General features: G+C 37.0%; 1 protein-coding gene across 1 annotated transcript; it reads right to left on the reverse strand.

Moving 5' to 3' along the window:
* Positions 1-77: 77 nt before the first annotated feature.
* On the reverse strand, positions 78-16,937 carry LOC107842591 (PHD finger protein ALFIN-LIKE 1). The gene is made up of 5 exons (XM_016686529.2): positions 16,477-16,937; positions 16,357-16,389; positions 15,537-15,759; positions 748-871; positions 78-538 (listed from the first exon to the last, which is right to left on the reverse strand). The coding sequence occupies exons 1-5, from the start codon at positions 16,568-16,570 to the stop codon at positions 287-289; spliced, it is 726 nt and encodes a 241-aa protein (XP_016542015.1). The 5' UTR covers positions 16,571-16,937; the 3' UTR covers positions 78-286.
* Between the last annotated feature and the right edge of the window lie 4,518 nt (positions 16,938-21,455).

Here is a 21,455-nt window from a genome sequence, read left to right on the forward strand (position 1 = left end):
TGAAAGAACTATATAAATTAACAAACTATGTAATTCTTTGACAAATAACTGTGAAGCATTTAACTCGATAAAGAAAGTAGAGTAAATCAACAGACTTTCTATATATTGGGATTGTATTAACTTCAGAAGATGGACTATGGAAAGAAGAGAAACTTCATCCTCTTTTTGAGCATATATAGGTAAAAGAAAAATTACAATAGCATGTCCATTACAAATTGTAATATTGCTGTACTACTCTGTTAATGGCCAGAACAAGATTTATGGCCTCCCTCTCTGATTCACGAGACTATTGCCTGCTCCGCTTCAAGGTACAAGATGGGCATTTGTATTGCTTTATACTCTCAGCTTTCACAGGCGTTATCTTCACACACTTGCCATGGTACCACTTCTCACAGATGTCGCAGCCAATCCAAAATTCATCAGCGCTGTAATTTCCACCACAGCTTCCACAGAGTGTTTCACCGTGTTCTTCTTCATCCTCCTCATAACTTTCATCTGCCAATTTTGAGGTGCTTTTCGCCTGACCATCACTAGATCTCTGCATAAAACAGGGGACTTTTGGCTTTAGTAATGAAGGAGAGAGTGAGCAAGCACATAAATAACAGATCATGACATACTGAGGAGAAATATGAGTATCATGATGTTACTGATATTTCGCATTAATCCTTCAAATACAAAGGGGATCTACCAACTCAGGAACAACAAAATAAAGGGAAGAAAACATAAATGTTTGGATATTTTCCCTACCTTTATGCTACTACCACGGGATTTGCTCCCACTGTCTGCACTTGGATTATCTTTGATAGGCTTTCTTTCTGTCACAACTTCAAAGACGGTGGGCAATTCATTGATCAAGCTGAATAGACGTTTCCTGTCCAACAAGTATGGAAGTCAAAATAAAAAGGACTTTCTCTAGAAGAGTACACCATAAAGAAGAGACTCCCAAGTGAAAGTAATAAAGAACCAAATCGGAAAGCTGTCTGCAAATAGCAATTAGCAAGTAGAGTGACACTATATTATGATTCTTTTCACCTCTTGCAAGCCTCCACACATCCACCACAAAAGAAGATGGTGGAGTGGCAAAAGAGGTGAATTAGAAGTAATAAATGCTGCTCCTGGTAGGGAGCGCTTGCTCCTTAAATGGGCCCTATGTGGTGCGAATCTAGATTAGTGGGGATAGTGAGTTCCGGATACCAGATGATTATACCCCCCAAAAAAATGCTGCCACTGAATTTTGAATCTAATGCAATGCCCAAGAGAAGAAGGATCAGACAAGCACCATGAGAAGTATAAACTATGAGATCTCTTGAAAAAAAAGAATGTCTGGGCAAACATGTGATAACATCCTTAACACTCTCTCTCTATCACACCTCCTTAGGTGCGATCCCTCCCGGAGATTGTGTGAACACCGGACGCTTTGTGCAAGTGTCTTCCCTTTTATTTTTAATCCACAAATGTATGTTCATTATTACCAGAGATGCAATCTATCATTAGGAAGAGAAAAGTGCCTTAAGGCTTGTTATTAGCACCAACAGCTAATCTCTAAAGAAAGTGGAACTGGAAAAAGATATCAAACTAGAAAACATAACATATATACTACATGTAAATAAAGGTAATGTGGTGGATAAGTCTATAGACCATTCCGAAGCTTTTGCATGTTTAAATTGTGTAACTATAGAGGTTCCTCCACTTCACGCCTAACATCCAGGGAGGCAATGTACAACATTAAATAGAATGGTCACCCATCAGAAATCGAGGGGCAAGCGATGAAGAGTGGATGGATGTCTTGGGAAACAAAATAAAAAGAGGCAATACACCACACCATACATTCACAACAGAAATAGTCCTCAATGAAATCCAATACTTGAAGACATATAAGAAAGCTAAAATGATTTAATTACTTCAAATCGTGACTTTAAGTCGGTGAATGATCTATGGTACTTGCCGAAGCTTTAAAAAACAGAGAGAAGCGTTATGCAGTAAGTTTGTGTACTTAACAGATAGAGAGTTTACAAAGATGGATTTCACAAATCAGAACTTGTGTAACTGACTCTTAACAGGATGGTACATGGACATGGAGCTGCATGTAATAAAGAAAAACGTTATAACCTCTATACTTGACAAGCATGAAAAATATCTGCCCCATCAGAAAAAATCTGCAATCATATAGACGCAAGAATTCATCTTTTGGACAAACAGAATTTGTCACATTTCAAGATTGAATGAAGTACAAACTGAAGAATAGCAACCGGATAGCACAGAGCAACCATTTATTTGCTTAAAACACTGTCAACATTTAATGGCAGTCTTAACAATGCATAGCTATCAATACTCTTGATATTTTCTACCTAGTGCAACATCAGCAAAAGACCCTAGCAGAACTTTAGACAAACTAAGGTTGGATCTTACCTTCAGCTAAGTAGCACGGACTCTTCACTTTCAATGCCTCAGCCCGTGATGGATTCTCCAAAAATACATTACTTTTGGAGAATCATTGACTTCTTTTAGAGTCCTAGCAACATAGACCTTCAGAAGTTCAGAATGCTCAGAGACTGGGAGTTGAATAGGGCGACTGAATTTAACAGTACTTACGAAAATTTTGGGATTTACAGGAGGGGCTGATAGACTCTGGTGGAATGGGCAAACTAGTGACTCAAACAAGGTGAGTTCAGCTTATAAAGTATTGAATCAGACCAATCAACAGGTTAAGAATAGGCCTTGGAAGCACATCTGGAAGACAACGATACACATAAAGTGCCTTGCTGTTTTTTGGCTTTTAACAAAAGAAGTTGTTCTAACCCGGGAAAACTTGATGAAAAGAGGGATCTCTCTCTGCCCCAGATATTATTTATGTGGAGAAAGGGCTGAGACAGTTAGGCCTCACTTGTTTACATTAAGATTAAGACATTTGAATCTAAATGCACATCTGAATGATTAAGAGGTCTCCAAATATGAACATTGAATGATTAAGACGGTTTGTTTTCAACATTCGTTTTTAAACATAATAAATGTACAATTCAAATAAAAAATAGTTAAATGTTAGAAAAAGAAAAAAATTAATATAATGAAGTCTTTGTTTGATAAAAAAAGAAATATTTATATTTGCTAGCGACGGTGGGGATGGTTTTTAGTGGTGATGCGGTGGTGATTGTGCTAGCGGCTACTAATGGTGGTGGTAATAGTTGTGAGGTGGAGGTAGTTGGTGTTGTAGCAATTAGCACAATAGTGGCAGTTGGTACTTAGTGGTGGTAGCTGTTGAGTTAGTAGTTAGTGGTGGTGACTGAAGAATGTGTAGCGGTTGATGTTGGTGTGGTGGTCGTTGGCTTATTGTGATGGTGGAGATGGTTGGTAGTTGGGATTTAGCCGTAGCAATGGTAGTGACGGTTGATGATGGCGGAGTGGTGACAGTGAGTATAATTATAATGATAGAGGTGGTACGTGTGGTAGTGATTGACAGTAGCGGTTGGCAGCGGTTGTGGTTGCTAATAATGGTTGTGATGGCAGAAGTGGCTAGTGGTTACTGGTGGTGATGGATGGTCCAGCAACAGTGTTGTGATGGCACAGATGGTTAGTAGATGGTTAGTAGTAATGGCCGGAGGTTATGGACAGGGTGTGGTGAAAATTATTCACACAAAAATAACAATTAATGATATTAAGACTTTCCTGTGACCTAAATCAAGTGAAGTGCATCAAGGATTAGGAAGGTAAGGTATTAGCAGATGAGACGCTCATCAAGCATAGATGGAAGCCTACTTCCACAAACTTTTGAACAAATTAGGTGATAGAGTCGTTGTGTTGGGTGATTTGGAGCACTCGGAGAAGCATAGAGATTTCGGATATTGTAGGAGTATTAAGGTCGAGGAGGTGAGACGTGATGAGGAGGGGCTCGGATGCTCCAGTGCGGAGGTGTGAGACACTAGCTATGGATTATTTTAGGTGGGGTAGATGTGGATCGAAGAAATATTGGAGGGAGGTGATTAGGCATGATATGGAGCAGTTACTTACGGAGGGTCATACCCTGGATGGGAAGGTGTGGAGGACGCGGATTAGGGTAGAGGGTTAGGGGGTGGGAGTGCGTCAGTAACAATAAGGAAGCGTTCTTTTGTATCTGCAGTTTTTATTCGTGGTGTTGTGTGATGTCTATGATTTCGGTTAGATAGTTCTTATTCTTATCTTGTGGTTGTAGTATTATCTTGTTGCTAGCGGTGTTAGTTTATTTTGCACTTAACTTTTGTGTTTGTTATATTGTTATCGGTTCTAAACCGGGGGTCTATCAGAAACAGCCTCTCTACTGCACCTAAGGTAGTGGTATGGTCTGCGTATACTCTATCCTCCCCAGACCCCACTATGTGGGAATAAACTGGGTATGTTGTTGTTGTTTTTGTTGAGGTGAGACGCGCAATTAGCAAAATGAGTAGAGGAAGAGCGATCGAACTTGATGAGATTCCGATGGAGTTTTGGAAAAGCACGACCAGGGCAGGTTTGATGTGGTTGACTGGTTTGTTTAATGTCATTTTTACGACGGCTAAGATGCTCAAAGAATGGAGATGGAGTACTATGGTATCGTTGTACAAGAATAAGGGTGACATCCAAAACTGTAACAATTACAGGGGTATAAGTGACTAAGTCACACTATGAAAATCTGGGGAAGAATGGTAGAGATGAGGGTGAGAAGGGATGTGTCCATTTTTTAGAACCAGTTGGATTTATGTCAAGGCGGTCTACTACAGAAGCCAATCATCTTGTGAGGAGACTGATGGAGAAATATCGGGAAAAGAAGAGAGACCTACATATGGTGTTCATTGACCCTTGAGAAGGCGTACAACAGAGTTTGAGGGACGTCCTTGGGAGATGCCAGGAGTCTAGAGGTGAACCGGTGGCTTACATTAAGGCGATAAAGAACATGTATGATGGAGCTAAAACATAATTAGAACGATATGAGGAGACTCGGAGCACTTCCATGTGGAAATGGGGTTGCACCAAGATTCAGTTCTTAGGCCGTTCCTCTTTGCCTTGGCGATGGATGAATTGACGCAGTGCATTCAAGATGAAGTTCCTTGGTGTATATAATTCGCGGATGACATAGTACTTATTAATGAAACACGTAGCGGTGTTAATGATAGATTGGAGGTGTGGAACCAAACACCGAAAGTTGAAGGGTTTAGGTTGAGCAAGACTAAGATGGGTATATGGAGTGCAGATTCAATAAGAGGTTGCATGAGGCAAAAGTGGAAGTGCAGCGGGACGAACAGGTTATCACCAAGAGGGACTGTTTCAAGTATCTTGGCTCTATTATCTAGGACAGTGGGGGCATCGATGATGATCTCATACATTGTATTGGTACAGCGTGGATGAAGCGGAGGCTTGCATCCGATGTCTAGTGTGACAAGATACCATCGAAATTTAAAGGTAAGTTTTATAAAGTGGTGGTTAGATCGACGTTGTTATATGGGGCGGAGTATTGTCCAGTCAAAAACTCTCATGGTCGGAAGATGCATGTTACTGAAATGAGGATGTTAAGATGGTTGTGTGGGCATACTAGGTGCAATAGAATCGGGAATAAGGTTATTCATGATAAGGTAGGAGCGGCATCCATGGTGAACAACATGAGGAAAGCGATATTGAGATGGTTTGGGAGTGTGAAGAGGCGAGGTGCAGATGCCCAGTGAAGAGATGCGAGAGGTTGGATATAGTAGGTACGGGGACAAAAAAGTATTAGGTAGAGTTGATTAGACAGAAGATGGCGCTTCTTCAAGTTACCGCGGATATGACCTTGGATAGGAGGATGTGGAGGACGAGTATTAAAGTATGAGTATGTCTTGTTTTGAAGGTTTAGGCTTTCTATCATATGTTGTTGTTTATTGTGTTTCGATTTGCACTATTTGTGGTTGATTATTGTTTCTTTCTAGTAGGCTTTGCACTGATCTCATGTTAGCTGATTTATGTTCTTTGTTTCCCTATGCTCTACACCTGGATATGCTACACTTGAACCGAGGGTCTTTCGAAAACAGTCTCTCTACCTCCCCAAACTTTACTGGTGGGATTTTACTAGGTATGTTGTTGTTGTTGTTGTTGATATTAGGATTTTGTTCAAAATCTTATTAATGAAATCCTATTCAAACCAAATAAATGCTTGAACCATTCAGATTCAGACCTCTATTAAGTGCAAACAACTGTGACCTTAGCCATCTTTTTCTTCAATGCAAACTAAGAGAACAACTGTGGAGGATCTTCATTAATCTTAGAGGCATCACTTGGATAATAAAAGACAAGACATCTGATTATTACATAGTTAGGAAGAAGCAGGAGTTGAGGCAAAGAATGGTGAAAGATGGATAATTGTCCCAGGTAACATTTGGTGGACAATCTGAAAAGAGAGAGCTTCCAAACGTTTTGAAAATCTGAGCTACTTTTAGTGAAAGATTAAATTGAACTGTATTTTGCTCTTTTATTTTTGTTGTATGGTCCTAACTCAGGAGAACCTGTCGAATTCTTGGTGTGCTGGATGCCATTTAGAGGATTAGAATAGCTTCAGTTTTGTAAAGACGCATTTGTAAATATGGCTGTTGTGCTATTTATTCATTTACATATGTACACACAAGTTACTAGTTTCCCAAAAAGAATATGCTTAGCTACATGGAAATCCTCACTTCTCACAAGAAAAATCAAACCTGTTTTCTCCGTAGCCAAAAAGGGAAGAAGCAAACATGAGCAACAAATAGTACGAGATTCTCGAATATTCATGTGATTTTGTTTCGTTTACTAGTTTCCCAAAAAGAATATGCTTAGCTACATGGAAATCCTCACTTCTCACAAGAAAAATCAAACCTGTTTTCTCCGTAGCCAAAAAGGGAAGAAGCAAACATGAGCAACAAATAGTACGAGATTCTCGAATATTCATGTGATTTTGTTTCGTTTTTATTGCTCTTTTTTTGTTGCCGGGATTACTTGTTCAAATTGTTGTGATCGGTTGATTCTTTAGCCGGCAAATGCAGTCTTCTTTTCAGATTCACCAATGATTTATATGTTGAAGTTACATTAGCACCATCAGAGTTGATTTACAAAATTAGGACTGTGGAGCAGGATGGAAAGACAATCAAGCTGCAAATTTGGGATACTGCTGGCCAGGCGTGGTTCTGGACTATAACAAGCAGTTATCATCGGGGTGTGCATGGCATTTTTGTGAGACATTACATACATTCATTAGAACTTCCTCTGGACATAAATATTAGAAAAATAGTTTAAATTTGAATTGATCACCTCCCTAGCATCTCATTTTGTCAGCTTTTTGCTATTTGCTATTGCTTATGATACTTTTTCTTGCATCCGGTATCACTGAGAAACCTTGCCTGTTATTCTGAAAATTGGTTGCATCAATTTGTTCACTTTGTGTTTTCTTATTAGGTGTATTGAATTAATTTGTCCAATCCAGTGTGTATTTTTATTAGATTTTTCATTGCTGCACATTTGTGTTTCTTGCTTGTTGTTTGCACTGTTTTCCCTTTAATTCTAGACTGCGCGATTGTTATGGTGTCATTTTTGGTGAACTGATTATTTTTGTGGTGTCATTTTTGGTGAACTGATCCAGAGTAACGGTGAGATTGACGAGGATGTCTCGCACCGTATTGGGGCGGGATGGATGAAGTGGAAACTCGCATCGGGGGTGCTGTGTGATAAGAAGGTGCCGCCCAAGCTTAAAGGCAAATTCTATAGGGTGGTAGTCCGTCCGGCCTTGCTGTATGGAGCGGAGTGTTGGCCAGTTAAGAACTCCCACATCCAAAAAATGAAGGTGGCAGAAATGCGGATGTTGCGCTGGATGTGTGGACTAACCCGAGGGGATAGAGTTCGGAATGAGACTATCCGGGAGAAGGTTGGTGTGACTTCAGTGGAGTGTAAGATGCGGGAAGCACGATTGAGATGGTTCGGACACGTGAAGAGGAGGGGCATGGATGCCCCGGTCCGTAGGTGTGAGAGGCTAGCGTTGGATGGTTTTAGACGGGGTAGGGGTAGACCGAAGAAGTACTGGGGTGAGGTGATTAGGCGGGACATGGAACAGTTACAGCTCACCGAGGACATGACCCTAGATAGGAAGGTCTGGAAGATGCGAATTACGGCAGAGGATTAGGGCCAGTCCGGGTCGCGAGTGTAGGGAATTAATTGGTGGGGGTGTATTCCTGTTATGATTCCGTATTCAGTGTTCCGTGTTCCGTGTTCCATGCTTATTGCGAATCTGTGTGCTTTCCTCTGCTTTATATTCCTGCATTCCTGCTTTACTCTGTTTTATATTCCTTATGGGTGCCGTATCTATGTTATGTCATCTGCTTCTGTGCTGTACTATGTGTTTGTGTGATATCTCGTGACTTGAGCCGGGGGTCTTTCGGAAACAGCCTTTCTACTTCACCAGAGGTAGAGGTATGGACTGCGTACATCTTACCCCCCCCAGACCCCACTAAGTGGGAATACACTGGGTTTGTTGTTGTTGTTGTTTGTTTCTTGCCTGTTAGGTGCACTTTTTTCGTTTAATTCTAGATGAGAAATTACATCATCTCACCCCTAAACTTGACAGCACAATTTACTTTAGACCTTTAACTTAATGGGTATTTATTTACCCCCTTAACAACTTTAAAGTGAATTATCATCACCCTTTTGCAGCTTCCAGTCGCACAACAGAAAGTGAATAACATATCAGTGCCACGTCGTTGCCACATCAGAGCCACCTCTAAAATTTTTTTTAAAAAATGACTCCACTAATTTAGATATTATATAATAAAATAACAAAGAAAAAAGGAAATCTCCCCTGCTTCCATTCAAAGAAAAAAGGAAAATCTCCCCTGCTTCCGTTCCCTTCTTCTTTACACCCAGCACCCCCATTTCTTGTTCTGCAAACCCCCACCCCATGCCCTCTACCTTGACTCTCTTTCTCACCTCCTTCCAACCCATTCATCCCCTTTTTCCATCTACAAACACCCTCTTTTAACAATTCAAAATCTTAATATTCTAACTAACACACCTTACATTAATCCGAAAATTTGGAAAAAAAATTAACAAATAAAACCACAAGTTGGTGCTACAGCAAGCAGAGAAAACAAGAAACGGTATCGGATTTAAAGAAAATTAAGAAATCATTGAACAGTCTTACAACAACAAAAAAAAAAAAAGATATAAAAAAATTAAGTCCGGGAATTGTAAAATTGAGGAAATTGTTTGAATTGTGAAAAATTGAATTGGTAATACATTTCTTCTTCTTCTTCTCAATAATGGATATTGGAAAAGTGTCTTAAAATTCACAACTTTTTCAGACACATTTTTTCTTTTCTTGAAGAACTTGATGAAGTGTAATAGAAGTAGAGGTGGAAAGAAGGAGGAGAAAGGGAATTGGGATGGGGGGTGTAAGAAGAAAGAACAGAAGAATAGGATGAGGGGTGAGGGGTGAGAGGTGATGGGTGTGGGGCATCAAAGAAGAAAGGGTGGGATTTATTTTTCTTTTAAGTAGGATCGTCTCCTTTTTTTAAATAAAATACGTGCTTTTCTTTTTTTTTTTCTTCTTTTTAAATGTCACATCGGCATTAGGGGTGATATTAATTCACTTTAAAGTTGTTAAGGGGGTAAATAAATGTTTGTTAAGTTAAAGGTCTAAAGTAAGTTGCGCAGACAAGTTTAAGGGTGAAATGATGTTTTTTCTCATTCTAGATTCTCCAATTGTTGTAGTGTCAATTTAGGGGAACCCCTGACTGTTTTACTTGAGTATTGTTATAACCTACATTTGGGGTGTCGAGTTTGATGGTAGTTTAAGATCATGTCTATGTTGAGAGTTGGGTCTTGAAACATAGGGACATCGGCGGGAAATTCGATAGAGTTCGTGAAGATTCTCAAGGAAAGAAAGATCAATGTAGCTTACGAATGGATAGCATCCAACGCTAAGGATGTATATGGGTTTAGTTGTGGTACTCAAGAAGGTCCTTTTGAGATGTTTGGAGTTTAAAGATGTACTTGTAGCTTACATTATAGGACAATTAAGGACATTGTAAAATGAAACCAAGACCCAAATTAGTACAGTAGGAGGTGATTCAGAATGCTTTCGAACCGTGATGGGGTTACACCAAGGGTCAGCACTTAGCATGTTCTTATTTGCCTTAGTAATAGACATATTGATACGACATATTCATGAGGAGGTGTCGTGGTGCGTATTATTCGCCGATGACATAATATTGATTGACGAGACGCGTGGAGAAGTTAACAATAGGCTAGATTTGGAGACAGGCTCTAGAGTCTAAAGGTTTCAGGTTAACCAGGACTAAAACTAATTAACGGGAGTGCAAGTTTAGTAACGCAACACATCAAAGGCGGAAATAAAGATCGATTCACAAGTCATACACAAGAGAGAGAGTTTCACATATCTTGGATCAAGAAGGCGGGAAGATCGATCATGATGTCACACATCATATTGAACTAGGATAGGTGAAATGGAGGCTCTCCTCTGAGGTACTATATGATAAGAACATGTTGCCACGGTTTTAAAGGGAAGTTCTACAGAGTGGTGGTTACACCAAGTTTGTTGTATATGACAGAGTGTTGGCCAGTCAAAAACGCCCGCGTTTAGGACATGAAGATAGCGGAGATAAAGATGCTCATAAGGATATGTGGGCATACTAGAGAGATATGATTAGAAATGAAGTTACCCACGATAAAGTGGGAGTGGCCTACATGGCAGACAAAATGAGGAAAGCGAGGCTAAAATGGTTCAAGCATGTGAAGAAGAGGACATGACACAACTTTAGCTTATTAAGGACAGGGGACAAGATCCTAGATAGGAAACTTTAGAGGCCGAGATTCGAAAAGAAGGCTAATAAGTAGCCAAGCATTTTCGCACATTATGTGGGAGAGAGGGCTATTTGGCAGTCACGTAGTCTTTTATTCTTCAAAATATGTATTACTCTCCATTTCAAAAATAATTACCAACTTCCCCTTTTAGTCTGCTTCAAAAAGAATGACCCTTTCCTTTTTTGCAACACTCTAATTTCAACTTTCCACTTTCCACGGGGCATGTTTAAGACCACCAGATTAAAGGGCATTTTGGTAAATTGGACATAACTTTTTTTTTTATAATTGTGGTGTCCGATCAAAGCTTGCGCGCACCTTGACTAATTCCACAGAATACCTGTCACCTCCCACTAACAAAAGGTAACAGGTACTAGGTAACTCTGTCCACTAAGTCTAGAACAGATGAAAAGAAATTACCTAGTGTTTGTCTCTGTTGGGAATTGAATCTGAGACCTCATGGTTGCTCAACCTAACTTCATTGAACTACTAGGTCACATCCTAGATCACAAGTTTAACACCCCGTATTCTACGTGTGCTAGTTCTACTTATTATGGAACTTGACATAGCCTTGTGGTATAGGTAATGGACTCGACTTCTTATACGATGTAGTGATGGTAAATAGGTTTGAAGGAAATTGTTTGTACATTGCAGCATAATCAAGTTAACATCAATGAATGTATTTAAACTTAGGATCGTAAGGTGGTATTTGAGTCTAAAGCTCAAAGTGATCGAGTGTATATTAGTTTTAAGTTAAATAAAGGGATTAAGATCTAGAAATGGAAAAAAATATGGAGTTACTTGCTTGACTTAATTAAGCTAGTATGTGAGTCACCTACTTGAGCTATCAAGTTAATTGAGTCAAGGTTAATGGATCAAATTTAGGCCTATATTAAAGGACTAATTTAAGGCCCACACTAAGTAAAATAAAAAGAGGAGAGAATGGGCAGCCCAACACCTAAAACTTGTCCCAAAAGCCCAATAAGTTAAAAGGCTCATTTTAGACATGGATAAGGCAAGTCGATGCATCACCTAGTTTGACCTTTAGAGCAACTTGAACTCCTTGCACCTACTTGAACCAATTTGACCAATTTGTGGTCCAAAATGCAGCAAAAGAGGGCCTTCATAAGACCAAGTTGTTGGTCATTTCCTTCATTTTTAAATCAATAAAAGATCATATTTCCTTAGTTCTCTCTACTTTTCTATAGAACAGCAAAGAGCGCCCTATTTTTCCCTCTAGATTTCGTACGTTGCACCATTTTTTTTCTCAAGCCAAGGTAAGTGAAACAATTTATAGATTTAGCTTGATTCAACCTTAAAGGGCTATAGTATCATGTGTCTCCAAACTTGAAATTTGTGAGACAACCCTAAGAATAATCTATTACAAGGCAGTCTCATACTCTTTTAGAGGTTCTTAATGATGTTTTCCTCTTAATGTATTCAAGTATGAAGAGAATTCCATAGTATTGCAGAATTTAAGTTAGTGTGTAAACTCCAGAAATTAAGGTAAGGCTACTGTCATTTTTGCTACTCCTTATATACAATATTAGTCGAAGAATTCTACATGTGTTTTGGAAAGAAATATGGAAGGCTGGTGGGAATCCTTAAAGTTCAATAATATTAGGTTATAATGAAGGAATTTTGGGACTGTTTTAGGGATTGTTTTATGTGTGTATTTGGGTTGTTTTATGTGTGTATTTTGAAGACAACTTGGATGATCTTAAAAAGGGATGTGAGCAGTTGGTATTGATTTATACAAGGGAGGGTGTAATGATACACCACTTAAATAGATATTGTATGGGCCCACTGCCCAACCCCACTTTGTGAACTGTTTTATACATATGAAAATAAAGAAGCTTCTGGGGATCTTATATGAACACGTGTGTACAAATGTAATTAGAGAAGGGGTTCACAGAACGCCCTTGATTTGGTAAATTACGAGCGTACTGCTCGGCTACTGTTTTGAGTGAGGTTGAATAGCCCAAATTTGTTAATTAGCTACTAATACTGGTTTACCACGTACTTCATTATAGATAAGTAATCTGAACGAAAGAAGGTTAATTTGAGGTAATACCGGAGTTGTACAGCAAGGTATGTTAGGCTACTCTATTCCGTATCCTTTGGCATGAAATCCAACACTTGTGTTACAAAGTAAGCTTCCAAAGTTCTCCTATAGCAAATGATACATAGTGGCAGTGTACGATCTCCCATGTAGCTAACGACCTTGTTCCCACTCCCTAATGTGTTTAAATACTTCAATACGTGTTAAGTATTAAGTTTGCATGTCTACTTTCACTAGCAAGTTTCAGGATTTCTCCTTTTAGTCAAATAAGATCCATGTGTTATTTCAGCTCCTAAGCATTTCATTTGTGTACAAACTGCTCCCTACCTCATTGTTACTACATTAAGTATTTATTCACGTGTCTCTTTTTTTTTGGGCCACGTGTCTCTTATTGGTGAACTATTGTCCCAAAGCTCAAAGTTCAATAATTTTATGACCACCAAGGTAACAATCTCAAAGGTTAAATAAACTAAGTAACCCAAATCTGGTTATGTACGGATGGCATCTCAGGGGCGAAAGCCTAGCATGAATCGATCCCAATCGCTTTATACGTGGTTGCAGCTCAGGGGCAAAAGCCTAACATGGGCCGATCCCAATCTGTTTATATATGGGTGGCAGCTCAGGGGTGTAAGCCTGGCATAGGTCGCTCCCAACTTGTGTATTTACCATCGATCAGTTGGTCATTTGTATCACATGGTCAACAAAGATTATGAAGTAAGAAGGGTATAGTGAAAAAAAAGGATGTATTGTACATGATCCCACAAGTATATGTAAAGGTGGTCTATTAGCAATATCTATAGAGTTGTACCTGATTTCAATTGAGCTTTTGTGTTGTGTATAGTCACTTCATCCTTACATGTTCAGTACATACTTTCGTATTGACGTTCCTCAAGGGACCTAATGCATTTCATGTTACAGGCACAGGTGCTTCAGCTAATACACCTCCCAATAGGAGAGCACAGAGCACATGACAGCGGCTATTCGTGAGCTACAAGTTGATTCGGGGATTTTCGAGTCTGTTTCATATCTCTTGGTATTGTATAGTAGTTAAGAGTGAGGCAGGGGCTTCTCCCGACCTTAACTAAGTCTATGTATCTTTTAAAGGCTTTGTATACCAATGTAAAGCTAAGCACGGTAATGTATGCCTTTTAGGCGTTGTGGCCCCATCAGCCAAGTCTTGTATATATAGTTTTGGACTTGCCTGCGTGGTTTATTTTCATCGGTGCATCATATCCATACTTGGCAGAATGCACAAGAAGTACAAGGTTATGGATTGGTGCTCTCGGGCCTTTACGGCTACGGGTGCCTGTCCACCCCGATGGAATTTGAGGTGTGACAACAAGATTCAAAAGTTTTTTTTTTAATTTTCTTAAACTCGGTGATAAGTCAAAACAGGTCATTCTTTTTGAAAGAAAAGGGGAGGACTATTTGTTGCTTCATTTTGCTTTGCGTCTTGCTATCTTGTTGTCTTAGTATTCCTCTTCAAAAACATTTCTTTTGAACCGAGGTCTATTGGAAACTGTGTCTCCACGGTCAACCCCACAAAGGTAGGAGTAAGGTTAGGGTATACCCGACCCTTCCCGGATTTCATTGTGGGATTACACTGGATAAGTTATTGTTGTTTATTGTATCATAGCTATCTTAACAGTTCCATCTATGACAGAGAAGAAAATAACCGTGCCTCTCCTGGGCAAATTTTGTCATAGCAAATGCACTATAGCTGCCAACATCTACTATGATCTGGCCCTTCTAACACATATCACAACATAGGCAAAATTAGACAGTCCTCCAGCAGACAATAACTGAAAGGTGAAAACAGCAACAATATTGTTTCGTGATTAAATATAATTCAAATAACTCACTTTCAGTGTGTTCCCAAATGAATGCATAGTAATAATATCAGCAACAAGAATTAAGGATCCATCTTGCAAGTTCATTTTCCCTATTAAGAGCCAATATCAGATAGTATAGATTCCCTGGATAAGTTCTGCTTTCCTGTATTCCACAGAAATCTAGGCTAATTGTGACATGCAATACCATTTGGACATTATGTTGATCTTGCTTTAGTTGCTAGCTGCTTCATTTTGATTTTTGATAGTGATAACACCTACACTTTCTTAAAGCTTCACCATCATTACACAATTAAGACACACTGGCTGCAGAAGACCACTTTTCTCGCACAAGATGCCTCTATTAAGTCATAACAAAAAATAAACCACCGTCATTCTAAATTTTCCTTAAATTTTAAAAATCCATAAAGAAAAAGTGCTCTATGAGAATACAAGAAGTTCAAAGTCATTTTCTATCACCTAAGCCAGAGAAGTGGAATAAATTCAAGATAATTAGCGACTCAACGCTTACAATGGTTTTTCAGAACATTGATATTCCCTTGCTCAACAACTAGAACATTCAAACTATAGACAATTAGCAACTTTACATACAAAGAAAAAGTTATCCCTTTTTTACATGAGACATCAAAATCATAGCAGCAACCACGTACAGGAAAGTAGATCATAGTGAAAAAAAAATTCAGCATAGAATATATCAATGAACAACACTTCACAAGAGAAACAGTCAAAAGAGATGCCACATTATCTTAAAGTGCTCCCAATTCTATATATGTGATTTATCTTAATTAATAATTCAAAAAGAGTACCTTTCATTTCGGTTAAGCTGAGCTCCAAAATAGAAAGACACGGAAAGCAACCAACAATCACTGTGAACAGCAACCAGGGAAAGCCAATCTCTACGGTTCATTCCATCTCTGGCAAAATTTATCCCAAGTGCTGGCTCTGGCAGCTCAGGTGGAACTTCCTCCGCAGGAAGGTTAACTTCCCAAATTTCATTTGGATGTCCATACAGACACAAATTTTCCTTCTCTACACCCAAGTAGTGACACATTTTTTAAGGGGGAAAAAGCATAAAAAAATGTCAAGACAAGTCACAACAGGTCTAGTTAAAACTTTCTCTAAACAAAGAATTTCATTTTGTTCAAATTCTCCTTTGTTAATAATGTTTTAAAAATACATTTATAGTCTAATCGAAACAATTTTCCAGAGAAACTTTGGAGAATGTTAAAAAAAATATGATTTTTTTTTATAACCGTGGTGTCTGGGCCATACCTGCCACCCCGTGGAATTATTAGTCGAGGTGGGCGAAAGTTGGCAAGGACACCACGGTTATCAAAAAGACCATATTTTTGTAACAATAGAACCAATTATCTTGGCTTTAACTTTCTTGCCAATAGTTCTGTTCAATCAAGCAAATGCACCCAAATTAAAAGAAACTTTAGATGTTTCAATCAGCAGAAAGTTTGAAAATAAGCAAACTGGCAAAAATTCACTTTGTGGACTGAAAAAGCTCATTAATTTAGCATCAACAAATAGGATATCATAATATCCAAAGACACTACATTGATAAATCGCAAATCCACGATCTACAAGAAACCTACAAAAGTAAATTCAACTGAAAATTACCTGGATCACACAGATTATAAAATTCATCCACATCTGAAAAAAAAACAATTAATCAAGAAAACCCAAAATTATTTTTTTAAAAAAAAAAAGATTGGGTTACAAAAAGTATGCATGCAGTACCATCAGTTAAAGCACGAACTATGCCAGCGCGACGAGCGTTGTAATCTTTGAAGATCTCTTCTACACTTCGAGGACTTGAAGAAATTGACGCCATTTTTTTCTAAGAATTTATTATTATCTGAGATCTCAGAAAAGAAGGAAAAATTACTGCGTATCGATATTATAATTTTTGAGAAAGGAAAAGTAAAAAATCAAATTGAGAGAGAGAGGTGGCTTAGAGAAAAATGAGTTCGAAGTCTTTAATTAAAAACAACAGACAAGTGGTCCACAATATTATTAAATTAAAAAATTAAAGTCCTTAAACAATTGTCTAATTCAATAATTGTATAAATTATCTCAATAACTATTAAAGTTATCAAACAACTTTACACAGTTATTCAACAACTGTGCAAAGCTGTTGGAGCGAAAATATTTTTAAAAAAATAAAAAAAATTGTCCTTTTTATTTTAAGTGGAAAACTTGTTTGTCCCTTTTAATTCAAGGTCGGTGGCTTATGTAATATGTAATGTTATGTGAAAATTAATAAATTAAATTAAGAAAATAAGAAGTTGAACGGCATCCATGAACAAGGGCGCCTGTCATATAACCTCTTTTATTCTTTCTTTATATACTAATGTTGGAGGCCCATGCATGGGCCCAACATTTTGTGTTAATGTAGTAGCTTCATCAGATAATTTATTCATGATGATCGATCCACATCCTTGAAGTCGAGATGGATGCCTAGTCAGATATGCAGAATTGTTTGTACTGATGTTTGATAGAATAAGGGCAAAATCCATAGTATGGCATTTATGTCATGAGGTGAAAAAATTGGTCAACATTCCATTTATGCTTTGTCATTGAGTAGCCATTAAGTTGATCCTATTCGTTCAGTATTATTTCAAAATTGGGAAGATAATGAAGTAAAAGCTTTCCCCATGAAGATAGATACACAAGAAACAATGACGGGATCTGGGAACTGGGAGGAGTTTTCCTTTGCCTCTACTGATCTCTAACTACTTTTTAAAAACCAACAATTAAAATTGACTGAATCGGAGAGACTGGGATGAGTTTGGCTGTGCTTCTATTGATCTCTAACTACTTTCTAACCTATAGTAGTGTTGTAGTTTGAGATTAAACGAGAAAAAAGAAAAAAAAGCAAGTGTGGATAGAAAGATAGAAAGCATCAGCTAACGTTTACAGATACATCAACAAATGCAAGACGCAATTAAATTAATATATTAACAAATACAAGATGCAATCACACTAATACTTTCATCTACAACTTACCAGAAATTTAATTTAAGGAAATTAAAGACTTGAAGTTTGTTTCTCAAAGTAGCATATTGCAGATGACAAGGTTTCTTTCGGCCTTAGCGTTTTACTAATAACAAACATATATAGGGCTGACTTTTTTCAGCTTGATCGGAATTGATTCTATGATTGAATAACAGCAGTGCTACTAAGTAGTAGAAACTCGGAGAGACAGACAGAGAGGGGACTCTTTCATACCTGCTAACTCCTAAGATGAGAAATATAGTGGTTTTTTGATTTCTGTTATTTCGTGTGAGCCTTATCACTGAAAAAATATTATTTGTAGCTGAAATGCTATAAAACCCTGCTTATATTTTACTGTATATTGAGTATAAATAATGGTTATACCTCTTCACTTTCAATTCCACATCCGTGTCGGATTCTCCAAAAAAATACTACTTTTGGAGAATTAAACATGCACCTATTGACATTTTTTATGAGTCTGAGTAACACAGAACTTATACTAATATTGAGATTTTTATACTTGGTATAGAATACTCCCTACATAGGTGCTAAGTTTATCTTCATTACTACAAATTTCTTAAGCCTACAAAAAGACACTTCGGTAGTTCCATCAAATCCATACTGCACATTTGCTTGAAAAGTCTTTATTGCATGAACAGGGGCATCAACAGTAGTATCTCTGGCATCCAAAGTGAAATAATACCATGTCCCAGCAGTAGCAACATATAATGCATTTACGTTCACAATTTCCTCAAACACATACATTTTATCATCCTAAATAAAAGACAAGATAACGAAAAATCATCAATTACAATTGTTTTTTTTATATTAACTAATAGAACAAAGCAGGCAGGCAAGCAACAAGCACTTACATTCTTAGATTTGTCAATTGTCAATTTGCAGAACTCAGTGTATTCTTCTTTTATCTTTGGATCAAAGAGGTGATCATTGACTTGTTGAAACCCAACCAAAAAAGAAGCACCAGGGTGTACACAGATATCAAAACCCTATTATTTCACCAAAAGTAACACCACGAAGGATAAATTAACAACATACAAAAAAATTACAATATTTAGCATAAAAGTGTTTTGAGGTTCGTACCTCACTCTCCATCCACTCTTTATAATGCTGCTTCCATACTTGTCATCAGCTTTATCCTTCAAAATCTCAAAGGAAGAATCATCAGAATCATACCCTATGGAGAAATCACTAACAACACCATCAATAATTACTATAGAAGTGTGAGGAAGAATTAACATCAAAAAAAGATTTTTCAATGTCACTAAAGTTTCTAGTTTTTCCTTTATTCTTAAAAAGCTCTTAAGTTCTAGAGATGGAACTTTCAGTCTAAAGCCTGATATGTGAGCATCTGACCAAATTTGATCAGTAAGAAGATTAATGTTTTTATGCCTACAAAGCAATTAGTACAAAGCAAAGATACCACCTGGAGTTATTAATCGACTAATTGAATAAATTAGAAGAGACAAAATATGAAGTATAATATGGTAAACGCTGTGAAACAGTTAGCGAATTTTAAATGTTAGGGTACCGTCATTATCATCATTGGGGCAAAGAAATAAAGAGATATTTGACCAAGGGAATGAGAATTAAGTATGCAGCAAGAACATTTTCATTGTCATTAATTGTGGCCTTATTAAATATTACATTAAAAGTATACAAAGGACTCGTCCTCATATCGCTAAAAATAACTCAAAGAGTCTAAAAGGCTAACCGGATTGTTTTATCCACTAAGACATCTTGCAAAATACACGCAAAATTTATTTAATTCGGCATCTATTGTTCAAATCAAAATCTACTATTTTTAGCAAACTCAGAAATCAAATAAAAACTATCATTCTCTTAGTGGACCTTTGCCTAATGAAAATAGAAAAATCAGTGTTGTCAAAGACCTGTTTGAGGCACGCAAATGCCAATAAATTTCAAAAGCAAATAGAAAATTGATTGTAACTTAGATTCTACAATGTATACATTCACATTATAATAAAAATTACATCATCCATATATATAATGCTTTGTCTTCGTTGGCTGAAACAACTGAATATGAAAAAAGACGAAAGTCGAATATGAAAAAAATCTAAAGACGACGCAAAAAGAGTTGTCATTTACCAATATAATGAGCAAATAGTGTTAGCAGTGCCAGCAAAAACACCAACATAAATGATGTAATGTGTTTCTTTGGAATTTTTCCAACATTTTGTTAACTTTATCTAAAATTGAACGCAGATATATATTAAGTTAAAAGATGAGCTTTAGAAATGATTTCATCATATACTATATTATATGTAGACTGATCATTGTCATCATCTGCAATAGGAGGTCGAATTAGTATTTTTATACAGTTTGATTTTTTTACTCTTGATAAAGTGATATATAGTTGGCCATGTGAAAAGATAGACTCACGTAAATAAATTTCAACATAATCTAATATTTGTCCTTGAGATTTATTTATTGTCATAGCAAAATATAATCGTATTGGAAATTATGTTCTTTTAAATGGGATGTAATTTTTCATCATCTGAAGATAACAACGGTATTCTAGGAATAAATATATGTGTATTCTTAAAAACACCACTGACAATTTTAGCACTTATAATACGACTCTTAAAGTAGCAACATATCAGTCATGTACTATTGCATAAACCTTCACAAGAATTTAAATTTCTCAATAAAATAATTGGGCAATTTTCTTTAAAGTTAATTTGTAAGGAGACAAACTAGGAGGGTTTAATGAATGTAAGAAATCCTCAAACTTGCTTTGATCACTTTGTTCTACAGTTTCATCAATTGCAACAAATATCTTATCATCTTTAGGAAATTGAGCTATAAGTCTATCATTTAACTCGTCAACAAAGTCATTTTTTATTGTCAAAATAATACGAAAAGTTAAACAAGGTAAATCATCAGAAGATGTATGACAATTACGATCTATTATTTTAAATAAAAGATTCAGTGATTCTTTTTCAGTGGTATATGGAATAATGAAACACTGCGGGATAATTATTTTGCCATCCATGTTAGTATTTTATTGTCCATTTTTTATACGTATCAAATATTCACAAAAAGAGGGATCGGTTTTAGCACGCATATTTTCTAATAATCAAAGTTTCTCACTATGGTCCCATATTTCTGAATTTAGTATGCTTTCTCGAATAAAGTCTTCTTTTTTGCCACTTCGAACGACAAGAAGAGTTTGTCTAAAATCTCCTCCAAAGAAGATAACTTTTTCACCAAATAATATATTTGAATCCATTATATCTTTCAAAAGAAAATCAAATGCTTTAATTATATTCTTTTTTATCATTGATACTTCATCCCACATGATTAATTTTGCATCACGAATCAAAGAGGCTAGTGAACTTTGCTTGCTGATATCACAAGAGAATTTTTTATCAATATTAATTGAAATCATAAAGCGTGAATGAGTTGTTTGTCCTCCTGGAAGGATCGAAGCAGCAACTCCAGAAGTTGTTATTGCTAATGCTACAAATCCTTTAGATCTTACAGTTGCTAATAAGGCACAATATAAGAATGTTTTACCACTTTCATTAGGACCATCTATAAAAAAAACTCCTGATTTATTGGAAAATACGCTTTGAAGAATTATGTCATATGCTTTTTTTGTTTTGTATTTAATTTTTGGTGTAGTAATAATTCTTCGGCGCTCACAATGATGTTTCTTTCAAAATATATTTCTTTTGCTT

This window comes from Capsicum annuum, chromosome 9, assembly GCF_002878395.1.
Source record: "Capsicum annuum cultivar UCD-10X-F1 chromosome 9, UCD10Xv1.1, whole genome shotgun sequence".
NCBI classification, from domain to species: Eukaryota; Viridiplantae; Streptophyta; class Magnoliopsida; order Solanales; family Solanaceae; genus Capsicum; species Capsicum annuum.